Source organism: Mercenaria mercenaria, chromosome 15, assembly GCF_021730395.1.
Source record: "Mercenaria mercenaria strain notata chromosome 15, MADL_Memer_1, whole genome shotgun sequence".
Lineage (NCBI taxonomy): Eukaryota > Metazoa > Mollusca > Bivalvia > Venerida > Veneridae > Mercenaria > Mercenaria mercenaria.
Genome location: NC_069375.1, coordinates 22,617,500 through 22,632,787, shown reverse-complemented (window position 1 = coordinate 22,632,787; position 15,288 = coordinate 22,617,500). Strand labels below are relative to the sequence as shown.

General features: G+C 35.1%; 2 protein-coding genes across 2 annotated transcripts in view; both read right to left on the bottom strand.

Annotated features, from left to right (window-relative positions):
• Nucleotides 1-420: 420 nt before the first annotated feature.
• On the bottom strand, nucleotides 421-8,906 carry LOC128548730 (proprotein convertase subtilisin/kexin type 4-like). Its single transcript, XM_053524119.1, has 4 exons — nucleotides 8,805-8,906; nucleotides 1,506-1,577; nucleotides 868-954; nucleotides 421-567 (listed from the first exon to the last, which is right to left on the bottom strand). The coding sequence occupies exons 1-4, from the start codon at nucleotides 8,904-8,906 to the stop codon at nucleotides 421-423; spliced, it is 408 nt and encodes a 135-aa protein (XP_053380094.1).
• Nucleotides 8,907-8,955: 49 nt separating this feature from the next.
• LOC123548290 (zinc finger protein 236-like) overlaps nucleotides 8,956-15,288 on the bottom strand; it is a 29,368-nt gene continuing 23,035 nt past the window's right edge. The window contains exons 6-7 of the mRNA XM_045335437.2: nucleotides 13,559-13,642; nucleotides 8,956-10,676 (exon numbers count right to left, since the gene is read on the bottom strand). Coding sequence (XP_045191372.2) covers nucleotides 10,441-10,676; nucleotides 13,559-13,642 — 320 coding nt within the window. The 3' untranslated portion in view covers nucleotides 8,956-10,440. The remainder of the gene's footprint in view (nucleotides 10,677-13,558; nucleotides 13,643-15,288) is intronic.

Genomic DNA, 15,288 nt, shown 5'->3' with positions numbered 1-15,288 from the left:
TAGCAGTATTTCTTAGCGATCATAAGCAGCAGATTTTAGCGACAATAAGCAGTAGACCTTAGTGATCATAAGCAGTAAATCTTAGTGATCATTAGCACCAGATATTATCGGTCATAAGCAGTAGATCTTAGCGATCATAAACAGTAGATCTTAGCGATCATAAGCAGTAGATATTAGCAATCAAGCAGTAGATCTTAGCAATCAAAAGCAGTAGATCTTAGCAATCACAAGCAGTAGATCTTAGCGATCATTAGCACCAGATTAAAACGATCATTAGCAGCAGATATTAGGGAGCAACATGCTCGGTTTGTCTGAGTCTATTCAGGAGAGGTAATAAATTTGCAACATGCTTCAGACACTTTCGCTTTACTTGTTAGACCTGTATGCGTCCATGCCTAGCACAGAGGTCTCAGAATCTGTTTAAAATTTGAGGCTTACATAATTATCGAGGAGATCCGAATGGTCTATATCAATACCGTCATCCACTATTGCTATGGTAACACCACTTCCGTTAAATCCTTTGTCCCACGCATTGTACACATTCATACTAGGTGTCTGGCTAGTTCGCTAAAAACACACAAAATTCGATGAAAAACAAATATTACTGACCCAGACCCACTTCTTCCATATCCACCATATCCATATTAGCTGCCAATTTTAGTTACAAATAAATAGTCTTAAGTGCACATGAAATAGTATATGTTCCTATTTCTGCCAATTAAACAAAAACCTTCTAAGGATTAAGTGTATGTACTGGTAAACAAACTGTTTTTACTAAACTGATGATATTACCGACTCATAATGTAATGTCGTCGCATACCTCCCGGCATTTAGATTGTTTAAATTTTTTTTTCAGTGTTAACTTACCAAATGCCACTGGTTTGACCACTGGGCATCGTTGACTGTCACAGTCTTTTTCTCCCTCCTTTGGTAGCTCAACTTCTCTATTTTCAGCTTTAAAAAACAACAGTAAAGTTTTATTCCGATATGTAGATTAAATTTTGCAATGACTGAAAAATGTAATGGTCAGTGGAAACCCACTGGTAAAGTTAATGCTTCCAGTGAACTTTATGGTGTCAATGTAGTTCTGAATAATGTCCGAATTATATTTTGTGTTTACATCCATACATACACCAGTGTAAGATTTTCTCTTCTTTGACCCTGATCATTATATTGAGGTAGTAATGTTATATATCTGTAGAAGACCTTTGTACTCATGATAGCTTTAAAGTTAATGATAGTGTAAGCAGTTAGTTATTTACCTATTGCTCAATGTGCATTTGTATTACTACTGATATTGTCAGAATGGGGATGACATAAACAATTTTCCATACAATTATATATATAATATTATATATACAATATTTTACAATCATTCATTTTTGCTACATATGAAATGAGCATACAAAGTTCCGCCATATGATGTATTATATCTGAGCTAGAAATACATTTTCTGACCGTGACAATAAAGGGCATATGCCGCCGGAAGAAACCTAGTTTCTTACCTCTGGGTGTGTGTCCTTCAGTTCCTCGAGGCTTACAGACGGTGGCAGAACAAACTCATACCGACTGAGCACCTAAAATAGAAAGAGATAGTCGTTTACTCTGAAATAAAGGATGACGGAACTAGAAAACAAATTTTCAACGTAATGAACTATTTTATAAACATAAAGTCAAACTCTAGTATTTCAAATAACATACTACGTAATTTAGCAATATCGTATATATTCTGTAGCTGAGATTTTTCTTTGTAACAACTTGGATTGAAATCGGATATTTTTCTAGGGTGTCTTACTTCCATGCACATAATTTCATATTTTGAAGCCATAGTGTTTAGGGTATATATTTTCACTTTCAGACAATGAAGACTTCAAAGGCAGTTATATTTTGATTTTGAACTTTTCACGTGCTTTTTTGTAAGTAAACGTTCGAATACGGTCACATTCTAAAATGTACACGGTGATTAAAAAAATTGATAAATCGTTTAGAAGGTACTTGATCTTGGAGCAGTATCTTTTTCATACGATGCCAGTAAAACTATAATACCCAAACAGTACATCATTGTTCTTAGGGACCTCAATGGCCGAGTGGTTAAGGTCGCTGACTTCAAATCACTTGCCCCTCACCGATGTGGGTTCGAGCATTAGTTTGAGTAAAGAGGGCTTGAACTCACGACCCCTGGTTTCGTAGTCAGACAGTGTTACCACTGGACCACAGCGTCCGCTCTTTATTTTTACCAGCCAATCAAAATATGTGTTACAAAAAGGGATAAATACGGGGATACAAAACAAATATTCTCAAGTACTTCAAGGTCAATCAAGTTTTCGGTTCTAACTCCAGACCGTCCCATTACCTGACGAGTCGTCCGGGCAAAAACCGCGATGCCATGGCAGGAAGCAAATATTACTGTAAACAGTAAATGTGCTGATATGAGTTTACACTTGATAACTTTGCACATTTTCATACAAAAAATAACGCTGTTTTTCTTTTTTATATCTATTTTGTTTGAAAAAAGATTTCAGCAAAATATTTTTAGATAAAACTGTTATTAAAAAAACATAAACGAATACAAAGAAGTCTTAATTTTTAAATCGGATTTACACGTTTTAGGTAATTGCGTTTTGAAATTACTCTTAGTGTAAAAAGGTAATAAAACTTTATTACATCTCTAATTGCAGTATGCGGGAGATTTTTAAATACGTTAACTTATAAAATTGAATAAACATGTTGAAACAGTACAAAAGAATATTGCAAAACGATTCATATTGAAACTAACGAAGCAGTTGAATAGATATAAATACCATCATATAAAAAAAAACTATTCTAACAGTACACAAATTAGTTACAAAACATTTAAAATACTTGATGTTTCTGTATACGCTTTGTTGCCACTTGTTTTACAGGTGATAAAAAAATAGTAACTATTCAAATCTAGATATTTTACGCAGGAAAAGATAGTGTTTTGAGCGGAATAGCAATATTTTCTAAGTTCAAATCAACACTACCCGACCTGTTTTTATGACATGCCCGTAAAATGTAACATAGAAGTACCCGTTCGTTTACAAGGAACACGGCCACGAGTCTAGCAGTCAATTTTGAGGTGGTACACTTCATATCGATTGGTCATGTCAACAAATACGCCCTGATCGTAATAGTTCATACGTTTAGCATGCACTATACACGTCTAGCGTGTAATTATGTACGAAGCGCTTGTATTTTATATTTCGCGTGTGCGAGTTCATACTTTTGACCCAAATGGTACTCCATATTGTCAAAATAGTGAATACTTTGATTTTTCTCATCTGAGCGTTAAAAGGTTCCATTTAAAACAGTGTTGTGGTGAGAAATAATTTTTCAACGGATAATGATCGACGCATTTATTTCGTATTTCAAGAGAATATGTTCGTTTTTAAAAAAAAAAGTAAGAAAAAAGCTAATGCTCCTAGAAATTACATTACACTTTTCTGTTAAAGAAAGTATACTATAAAAAAGAATCCGACAAACTGAAATTTCTATACATTTAGATAAGCCAGTAAAATCTGATGCGACAAATCATATTTTTCTTTAAAGTTACCTTTCTCCTAAATCGCAGACCCAAACTTGCTCCAATTTCTTGTACTTCCTCTTGTGTTCCTCCATGTGAAATCAAAACTCTGTTACTAGCTTTTGTTGATTTCGTTAAAAATTCTTTCACACAAAACAGAGCGAAAGTGCACACAATAATTTCATATCGCATATCTTTTCATAAAAATAACATTTTCTCCCACAAATGTGATATTTTTATATTCTTTTTTTTTAATGTATAGTTTGAACTCTGTCAGACTTTATTATTTTTAAAGGGTTTAACCAAGATATAATTCCCTGTTACAATCTATATAGTATATAAAGAAATAATTAATCGGTTTACAAAGTCTTACATTCTTTACAAATCTTCTATCGGGACACTTAAAGTTTTTACATACGTCATACTTTAATCAAAAAATAACAGGAAAAGGATAAGAATGGAAGAAAAGTCTTACGGTTACTCTTCGCTGATAAAAGAGAACATGTATGGGCACATAGAGCTAAAATTTGTAATGGGGGTAGGAACGTTGTCTTAAAATATGCATTGTTATTAATGTAAGACATGAAAAGGGAAATGTATGATCAAAGAATAAGTACCAGTAGCGGTATAAATGTATGAGTAGTTATTGTAGAATATTATAACCTGACACTTGTTGTAGATGGAGATTGGGAATATTCGGTTTTGTCGGTATCGCGCTCAGTCGAGCTACCGCTAAAACAGTTACCCGACAGCCGGATATTTTCATCTGCATCTACAATCAATAATAGAACTTTTTCTTGTATACCATATTATAAAATATTTCACAAATCATATCATAAATAAAGCAAAATGAAGTATCTACTTTGTAGCAGGCTTTCTTACAGTAGGGTATTTAAAAAAAAAAACAAAGCTGACAACGAAAGTCCGTAAACAGAAAACGTTTCAAAGACGTAAAACAGGTTCTGGTTTAGTTTTATCATTTGTAGCATAACGTTGTGCTATTTTCGTAAAATAACGTTTTAATCGAGAAATATATTATAAGGGACAAAGAGCAACTATCAAGGTATTTGATTTTCGTTGAATTTTAGAATAAACAATCGCCATTAACAGGTCAAGAGTCGTCTGGCATGGATAAAATCACAGGAAACGCCAGTCCCGTGTGCAAGAAAGATAGAATAAGTCGAAGAAATGAAGGAAGAAAGAAGGAAGGCATGAGACTGTCTCAATGTTGCTAAAATAATCCTACTTTCGGATATGTATACTTGTATATGAATAAAGTATAGGCATGTTATCGTCCGGGTTACGAAACAGAAAAGTATCCGTCTCTATATTGAAATTACATGTATTACATACACATTTACACTTGGTGTCACCCCAGTATTGAAATACTTCCGGGTCGTTGTATCCTAGGAAGTAGTTCTTTGATTTTGAAGTTCCCAATTTGAAGCTATCCCTACTTTGACTTGTTAAATTCCAAATGTATTTATTGACACTGTGTACAGTTGTTTTGTCTGTGTGTTTCAGGACTACATTTCTGTGCGGAAGGATTAAAAAACTTCTCCAGACTGGCGGCCATGACAGATGTGTGTGGGAAATTTGAACATTGACTGAATACTTTGATGTGTAGCAAAAAAGTTCATCGTTGATGATAGTATTTTGGTATGATATATTTACTGGGACAGTGTTTATTTTCAGAAATACAGAGCTGTAATTTTGTTGTGAAATTCACAATCCATGTCCAAAAGTGCTTGTTTTACTATATAGCAGACTTTACGGAAGAAGAGACACCACTTGTTATATAAATCATATAAATTCGTCAGTCTTAATTAAGACGATAAGAACTGAAATTAATGAAGTTTACGCGACAGCATACATGAAATTGGCGTCACAAATAACTTCACACACTCGATATGAAAATTGCACGTCAAGATGGAAAATATTGATGTCTGACTTTCCGCTGCAGCTTAGCGTTTAAAAATGAGTAAGTAATAATATCGATTGTTATTTATTTAAGACCGGGTGAGGGCACAAAATTTCACATGTTGATAACTGATGGAAAATATAAAATGAAATATAAATGGTGGGGGGTGCATGATCGGGGTGGTGTGGTGATGGGGGTGACTGGGTGGAGGAGCGAGGTGGGAGGGTATGGAGGGTAAAACTTTGCATATTGATAAATATTCATGGCAGGATTCAGGTCAAAAGAATAAAAAAAATTGTGGGGTGGGGTGAGGGGAGAGGGAGTGACCAGGGCGGTGGGGGTGACCGGGTGTGGGTACACAAATCCACATGTTGATAATAAAATGAAAAAAATGAAAGAAGTTTAATGCTATCCTACCAATTGATTAGTTTGTTATGTACAATTGTGTGGATTTTTAAACAAATGGCAATCATTCTGAAGTTACTAAAGTGTTCCTGACGAAATTGTGTGTGCACTACCACATTATGGTTCTAAATTCGTTTAAGTTTCATGGTTCTAGGTCAAATATCTCACAAGTAATGAAGCAGAAATTGCCATATTTATAGTACGCTAGGAACTACTAAAGGCCATAACTCTGGTGTTACTTGGACAATCTGACTGAAACTTGACGGGCCGCATTTTCCTGTAGTGGTAAACATGTAGGCCCTATATGAAGTTTTATTTAAATGTTCCAAACCACTTCCTAGATATGGCTCCGGACAGACGGACGGACGGACAACGCCAATACTATATCCCTCCGCCTTCTGCGGGGGATAATAAAATATATTATTTTGTTGTTATGTAATAAACCATTTATGAAATGGTTGCCTTCAGACCTTGGGCAAATACTAGTGACTATTTAAACAAACAAACTTGAATTATTCAGTAAATGTATTCTATAGATGGGCAAGGTATTGCATGTGAATGCACATTTTTTCCCAGTTTTAATCTTGAAATGTACTGGTCAAATTGCACCGACTATGGACCGGCGATGTATATAATTAGTATACACACACCTTATAAGTACCGCACAGTATTATGGTGTATTTAGTTTTAGCAATTTGTAAATACACAACCAGTAACCTTTCCGCATTCATGCTTTAAAATCTTATTTTTTTTTTACTTTGCATTACAGTTTGTTTTTCTCGTGTTTCTAATTCATTCGTTTGTTACTGTTTTCGTACAACATCGGCAGTATATTTGAATTAATACTTAAACTATTGCCGTGTAATTCTATTTAAATGAAGAATAATAACTAACCCGTTGTACTTTATCGCTTGCGAACTTTCATAAACAGTACATCATATTTAAATCAAAGTGTTGAATAAGTGTGTGTTAATAATGACATGTTTCAGTTAGAAAAAAGTTGGAACTATAACTTGCTTGAGTTGTCTTCGTTGAACCTTATTGAAAGATGACAAAATTAAATACAGTTTTAAATATAAAAATTATATGGGGCTAGGAATTGAACTCGAGACGAAAAAGTAAAAAGTTCGATATATGTCTTGAATTGCAAAATAAAAATACAGGTTACAATTCGAACTACAAAATATTTTGCCGTTTGCTGAATGGATTAAATAAACAGCGCAACCACACTGAAATGGTTAATTTCGCAGCCCGAGCTGCATCTTTCTGTATTTAGTTTTTGATATGAGCCGCGACATGAGAAAACCAACATAGTGCATTTGCTTCCGCGCAGTCTGGTCAGGATCCATGCTGTTCGCTAACGGTTTCTCTAATTACAATAGGCTTTGAAAGCGAACAGCATGGATCCTGGTCTGGATCCATGCTGGTCGCAAAGCCACTATGTTGGTTTTCTCATGGCGCGGCTCAATTATTAAACCTAACAAAAATAAAAGCTCTGCTCCGTTCCGCGAGATATCTTGCAGTTTGCAATTCAAATCACAAAAAAAAGATAAACAAGTTCTTAATTTGAAATCTTAGACCTTAATTGAAAAGAAAAATGTTACCTGAATTGCGAAATACATAGAGGATATTTGTTTGTTTTGAGTGAATATGGAATAGATCTAGGCTATATCTCACTGAGAAGTGAGAAAATTTCAAATATTTTCACGAGCGCGTAGCGCGAGTGAAAATGTGAAAATTTTCTCACTTCGAGGTGAGATATATTCTATATTCACGAAAAACAAACAAATTTTCTTTTTATTTTATGCTCAATTACGTTGAGATGTGCATTTGCAACTAATTTAATCTCAGCGCGGGAAACAGACGCGCGTAAACAGACATGACGTCAGACGTGCTGTGACGTTATAAAGACGCATGCAACATAAAGTTCCATTTTGTTTTATTTTTTGCTGCATAACGGTATGAAATTCTCTTTAAGTAAAATAATTTGAATTGAGAAATATACTATAAAGAACAAAGTGCGGCTACAATTTTCATCCTGTTTTAAGCAAATAATTTAAAATTCATACACAATGTAATGAGGGGGCGGAGCTATATCTCTCACAGTGTGAAAATATAGATTTCATATTTTCACAGTGTGAGTGATGAACTATGAATATATTTAATTGATAGAATACAGTATTTCATTAGTTAGCATAAAATAAAATACAGTATTTCATTAATTAACATAAAATAAAAATTTATATGTTAGGTTTACACTGTGAAGAAGTTTTAATTCAATTCAATTCGATGTCTGCATGTATTCCGCCTAAATACGGGCGATATACTGAAACACAGTACACAATATGGATAGATATGCAAACTCGATAACAAATAAAATCTGTAAAAAGATCCCTTGGAAGCAAATAATGCAACCAAGAATAATAATAATAGCAGACTCGGTTTGATGGAATCTGTTTATTAGAGGTAATGAAATGCGCAACACCTCTCACGCTCCTAGCACAGGTTTAAGCGGAACTCTATTACACATAATTATGTTGAATGGACTCCATGATCCCAAAGGATCATAAAATATAACAACACTAAATCAAAGTACGGGGAGAATTTTTACAGCCGCCACACGGCAATTAAGGATTGCTGTTGTGGTACTTAATAAAATCTGTAAAAAGATTCTTTGGAAGCAAAGAACGCAACCAAGAATAATAACACAAAATCAAGCATATATACATTACGGGAAATATACATATATATATATATATCACGTTATATCTTTTTAAATATTATAACATGATACGGTTGATACATTGAAAACCAGTTTGTGTTTTGCAGTTCGAAGAGCAAACATCAAAACTACAAACTGCACTCAACTTAACGCCTTTGACCCATCATATGCAGTAAGGGTTTTGTCGGTGGGGTTGTCATGGTCTTCAATACCTTACCGGGATTCCAGGACGACCTTGGAATTATACTGGTTTGTGATCCTGAGTCATCCTTAAATTTGACATTGCGTGCTTTAGGACTATTCAATTCCAGCATTTTACAATGCAAAAATACTATTTCAATAGACAATAAGTCACACAAAATGAATAAAGTAAGTATTTAATATGCAAAATCCGAGAGTTCTGACTACATAATATATTCAGTGGAATCAGAGATGCCATGTATTTATATAAATATCTGTAAGAACAATAAAATCAGTATATTTTATAACTGGTTTCAATACTGGAGTTAGGTCTCTTGAATGAACATAATGTAACAGCTGCTTATTAAATAACCTGGTTACAATGATACTAACAGAGGGTATGACCCACGATTGATATCTTTTAACAGGTTCATAAATCCTGTTATAAACCGAACCTAAAAGGCTACACAACCGTTCGATAACTGAAAAAAGCATGCATGTTATTTTAGGAAAGAGTGGTTATATCAAAACGTTTGTGGAGATTGGTAAAATTAGCCTTGACTCACATCGTTTGAATTAATCTGTAACGAACTTATCTGTAAGGATATTTGCACAGGTCAATATTGTGGCGTTTGTGATTGCCCCACCCGTGAGCCACCTGTGCGGTTATAAAAAGTTTATTATTAAACACTTGATTCTGTTCAGGTCTATATAAATGACTATATCTTATATTTTAGAAGGGAAACAGTGGTCTAGTGGTTAAGGTATCGGTCGCGCATCCCTGGGCTGGTGGATTAAGCCCCAATGGGGATACTATCATACCTTCTCACATGACTCCGTAGCTGTTTTTTTTTCACCAGGAAGCGGACTTTAGACTGGTTCAAATAAGCTTGATGCTTTCATCACAATCGAGCTAAAATACATAAGTATAAACTAAATGACTAAATAGATTTACTAGTTATGCATAAAAGTGACATTAAGGGCGTAAAATCATACAAAAACTGCTGAATGTTTCATAAACCTTTTCCTGATGGTAACAAGTGCATCTTTTCAGCCTGAATGTGAACCGTCCTAAAAAATCTCTACATTTTATACTCTGAAAATCATGTGAAACGCAAGACTGCATAAGTGAAACAGTTCATGTAATAAGCAAGTTATTTAAGTAATATGAAATATTTAGACTTAAACATGAATATATAGAGGATATTACATGAGTGTCTTTTCAAACTAAATTTATTAATGATAGAATGCAAGGCTCTGCCGAGCATTTTATCAATTTTATTCCTCATTGTGAAAAGACACAAATGTAGTATTCTTGTTATTACTTGTTAGCTTTTCCTGATGAAATGTTAAAAATTCTTCTTTCTTTACATCTGACCAAGTCAATCCGACCGATGTCTCATATGCTTAAAGCAAAGTCAACGTCAAAGCGTATCACCAAAATTCAAAATGCAAACTCTCACCATGAGGGCAGCCAATCAAAACATCCCAAAAAAAAACACCTGATTTACAGTGTAAACCTAGGTAACTCATTCCTTCAAACATTTATAATTTTTGTTTAGACGATACTCTTCGTTTAGAGATAGGTTTGGTCCGTATCAATCTTTTTGATGAAAACAGAAATAGCCTCATCTTTTCAAACTGAGATAAAACATAGTCCCATTTCAGCTAATCTTTATTATTGTAGATGTAGAAATAGTTCGGCACCGTGTAGTTTCTGCTGTTTACAATGCAGTTGCCATCGAGATGTTTTTCCAAGTTTACCTGGTCCATGAACCCCTTCCCGCAATAAGGGCATGCGTTACGGGACTTCAGCTGGTGTATATTGGACTGCAAGTGTCGCTGAAGGTCAGATTTAATCACCGCACTGAAGTTACATGGTTTGCAACCAAACCTCTTTATTCCTGAAAATGTAATAAAATTTCAACACATACCGCTACAGTAAAAATCCTATTAAAGGCAACTTAGAACAGGAAACTCCACTTCTCTACATAGGAAGACATTTTTATTTCGCGAAGTTTCTATTAAGAGTACCAGTCACTTCAGTCTTCTCAGTGGTGTTCATTCTAGAGAACTGCACTTTAAACACATATGAGCCGCGCCATGAGAAAACCAACATAGTGGCTTCGCGACCAGCATGGATCCAGACCAGCCTGCGCATCCGCGCAGTCTGGTCAGGATCCATGCTGTACGCTAACAGTTTCTCTAATTGCAGTAGGCTTTAAAAGAGAACAGCATGGATCCTGACCAGACTGCGCGGATGCGCAGGCTGGTCTGGATCCATGCTGGTCGCAAAGCCACTATGTTGGTGTTCTCATGGCGCGGCTCATATAAATACTGATTCTGGTATTCGATATACTTCGGTCAGTTAGAAACACTCGGATAGCACATAACTGACATCAGACGTGTCTTCACAAAAACATAAAGAGTGATATTTCGAAATGAGTGTGTTGGTGTGTGTTAAGAGGGGTGGGGGTGGAGAGGAGGGGGTCTGTTCAAGGAGCATTGTCCTTCAAGTTATATGATCCTTTTGAAAATTTACTAACTAAACCTTTTTTTACAATAGAAGGGTCCTTTTAGAATATTGCAATTACTTAAACATCGCAGAACTCCAGGCTATAGCGATTTGATATTTTTTTTTTTTTTTTTGAAATATTGATCTATAAACTACGGAAGAGCATTAGTGCCAGGTGCGTTTTATTTACTAACTCGAATGTTCGGGTAACTAACTCGAAATTTCGAGATACTAATTCGTAATCTCGAGTTAAGTAATACCAAGTCGTAATTTCGAGTAAAGTAACTCAAAAGTTTGAGTTAATAAAACGAAATTTCGACCTCGTTTCTTGCCCTTTTATCTGTAAAATTTGAACGTCTGTCCGTCTGTCAAAGGCCAAAAATATAATGGACGACTTTTGACTCTTCGAAGTGGTATTATCTATCTACCCTTCCATATATTGTACCCAACATGTAGCGACTTGAACATATACTACCATACATCAATGTATGACCTAACCCATAGCCTCTGGAGCTTCTCTAGATTTCAAACTGTATCCAGGATATATATACTTTCATTTACATGTATAGTATGTTCAGGTGGTAGGGGCTTGAACAAGGTCGAAAACCTTCCAGATATGGTCATATGGTGAAATATTCTAAGTTTGAATTTTCTATGACCTCTCCTCAAAATCTAGATATTTCCAGCTACCCAGTCTTGGTCAGACTTATTGCTACACGTTCATGTAGGGTATACCTATATGGGCTCAAACTAGGTCGAAAACCTTCCAGACTTAAACATGGTTTAAATAGTGATATTTTTATGAGCAAACGCTGCCCGGTCATTTTAATCATATGACCCTGTAGGGCTACTCTATGGATACACCAGGTACCTAATCTTGGCCAGGACCTATACATCAATGTAGACTATTGTAGTCAGTAACTCGAAATTTCGAGATATGTCACTCGAAATTTCGACTTAATAACTCGAAATTTTAACATAGTAACTCGAAATTTCGACTTAGTAACTCGAAATTTTGATATACTTAGCTAGAATTTTCGAGACATTAATTACTATTTAAACCATGTTTAAGTCTGGAAGGTTTTCGACCTAGTTTGAGCCCATATGGCAAGGAAATATAGACATACCCGAAATAACATACACCTGGCACTAATGCTCTTCCGTAATAAACTCTTTCAGGCTGACATTTAAATTCCCAGCACTTCGCCAATTCACCATTGTTAACATTGAACAGTCAGTTTTATATTGCTATGGCAATTATAATGACTCGACTTGATACAACAATTTTCTCTGATTTTTTTTAACTAGGTGCATATTTCCATATCTCATGACCCCGGTGTCTTACTTATAAATGAGTATGAAAACGTGATAGACATGTAATATCATGTTTTGTAGAGAACTTTAAAAATAGGGAAGTCTCATTGGAAGCATCAAGCACAACAAACGCAACCAGAGCCTCACATCCCGAAGTAGATCAACCACAATAGAAACTTGAGTGGAAATATATAGTAGACATTTTCAATAATTGGGTGTGCAGAACTTCAGATTATTATTGTCATACTTCACCAGTCGACATACTTCCATGAGCCTGCTTAAGTATTTTTTATATAATATTATATTTTTTTTTCAACAGTATTTCAGTTATAAAACCTAACCGATGCTTCTTGTTTCTTTACGTAAAGCGACTTAATCTCCAAAAGTACCTGTCAGCTTCTTCCAATTAACTAAATTAAATTATAAATGATCTGAGACAAATGGTAATGGAGAACAATAGCCTAAACGAATTACCCTTATGAAGCTCTCCATACTGAACTAGGCCTACTAGGGTCTATAAAGCTCTATTGGTACGAACCCTGCTTAAGAATAATGCTAGGACGCCGCCAAGCTTGAAAAGCATTCGTTATACTTAGGTCCCATCATGTGTCTGAATACTACGTAAAGGGTCCACAGGGGTTTTACACACATAGTTGTCTTTTATCTTACTAGTAAACTGTGTGTGTTACTCAAACGATCATACTACATATTACATTTACCAATTTGGTATGCTCATAAAGACATTTATCATCAGGAAAAGGGGCGGAGCCAGCGTACATCTTTCAAGTACAGCACATACAGCAAGTCTAGAGGTCCTAGTATTTTCCATTAGATGAATTAAAATTAAATAAAGAATAAGAATGAAACAGAATATTGAGATATGAACACGTATAAAACCATTAAATCGCAAATAATTTTAAACTCAGTGTCTGTAATTTGAGAAATATTTCTACAAACCTTGGTGTCTCATCATATGGATCTTGATCTGACTCCTCGTTCTCGCATTATAATCGCAATAATCACATTTGAACGGCCGTATGTCTGAAATAAAGGAAAAGCATCAGACGCTGTGAAAACGGTCATATATCTGATTTTTAGCAAATACATCAGATACTGTGAATACGGCCGTTTGTCTGAAATAAAGCAAAAACGGACACTGTAAATAGGCCCTAAAATATAGGAAAAACATGAGACACTGAAAACGACCGTATATCTGCAATATAGCAAATACATCAGACACTGTGAATACGGCCCTATGTCTGAAATGTAGCAAACACATTAGACACTGTGAATACGGCCCTATGCCTGAAATATAGCAAACACATCAGACACTGTCAATACGGCCCTATGTCTGAAATATAGCAAACACATCAGACACTGTCAATACGGCCCTATGTCTGAAATATAGCAAACACATCAGACACTGTCAATACGGCCCTATGTCTGAAATATAGCAAACACATCAGACACTGTGAATACGACCCTATGTCTGAAATATAGCAAAGACATCAGACACTGTGAATACGGCCCTATGTCTGAAATATAGCAAATACATTAGACACTGTAAATACGACCCTATGTCTGAAATTTAACAAAAACACCAGACATTATCAATACGACCATATGTCTGAAATATAGAGAAAAAACACAAGACACTTTGAAGACGACCCTATGTCTGAAATGTAAGAAAAACACCAGACATTGTCAATACGACCATATGTTTGAAATATATATAGAGAAAAAGCAAAAGACACTGTGAATACGACCGTATGACTGAAACATAGCAAAAACATCAGACACTACGAAATACTTATTTTTTATTGGGATATTGAAAATTTTAGGGATTAAGATGTTTCTCCAATCCATGAATGGAAATATAAACAAATAGATTAATCCCCATCTTCTAATATTAAAATGCTTCATGTCCCTACAGAAAGACCGTTTTTTCCAAACCACAGAAGTTTGTGCCAACAAAAATCATAAAACAGTGAAAGGACTTGTCAAGTTCTGTAATAACTGTATATCTTTTAATCTGACGACAGCTAAAATCATATGAGTAAACAAGTTTCAATCAATTACAGAATATAGAAATTATTTGCTAACATCAAAGTCCTACATTTGTACACAATTGGGAGAGGCCCCTACAATGATGCTATAGACAGAATATGACCCTTCAAGTTGTTCATGAAAGAACTGGCGTCCCTAAAAGGGGCCGAGGCAAGGAGAACCGTCTGAATAATTTAAGGGACGTCGATACAATGATGCTACAATCCCAAGTTTTTCCGTTTTAGCTCCATATACTCCGTATATCTGAGCTAAAAGTCTTCATACAGGAAAACTGACCATTCATATGTACTAACACATTTTAAATAAATTTCAGGGGAACTTATAAAACAAGAAGCAAAGAAAACGCTAAACACTCTAGGTACCTCCCCGGACGTTTACTATCAGATTGAAATGAAATGAGAGTGAAAATACGCCAGGAGCTGGACATCAACTTCAATTACAACACTGTTACCACTGTGTTCCAAATTGCAAAATGATTATGTTTCTTATCGAAAATGAAGTACGGGTATTTTTCTCTTTTGTGTGTGTGTTTGTGGGGGCGAGGAGGGAAGGGTGTTTTTTTGTTGTTGTTGTTGTTTGTTGTTGTTGTTTTTTTGTTATTTAAGGGTTCATTTTCGTGG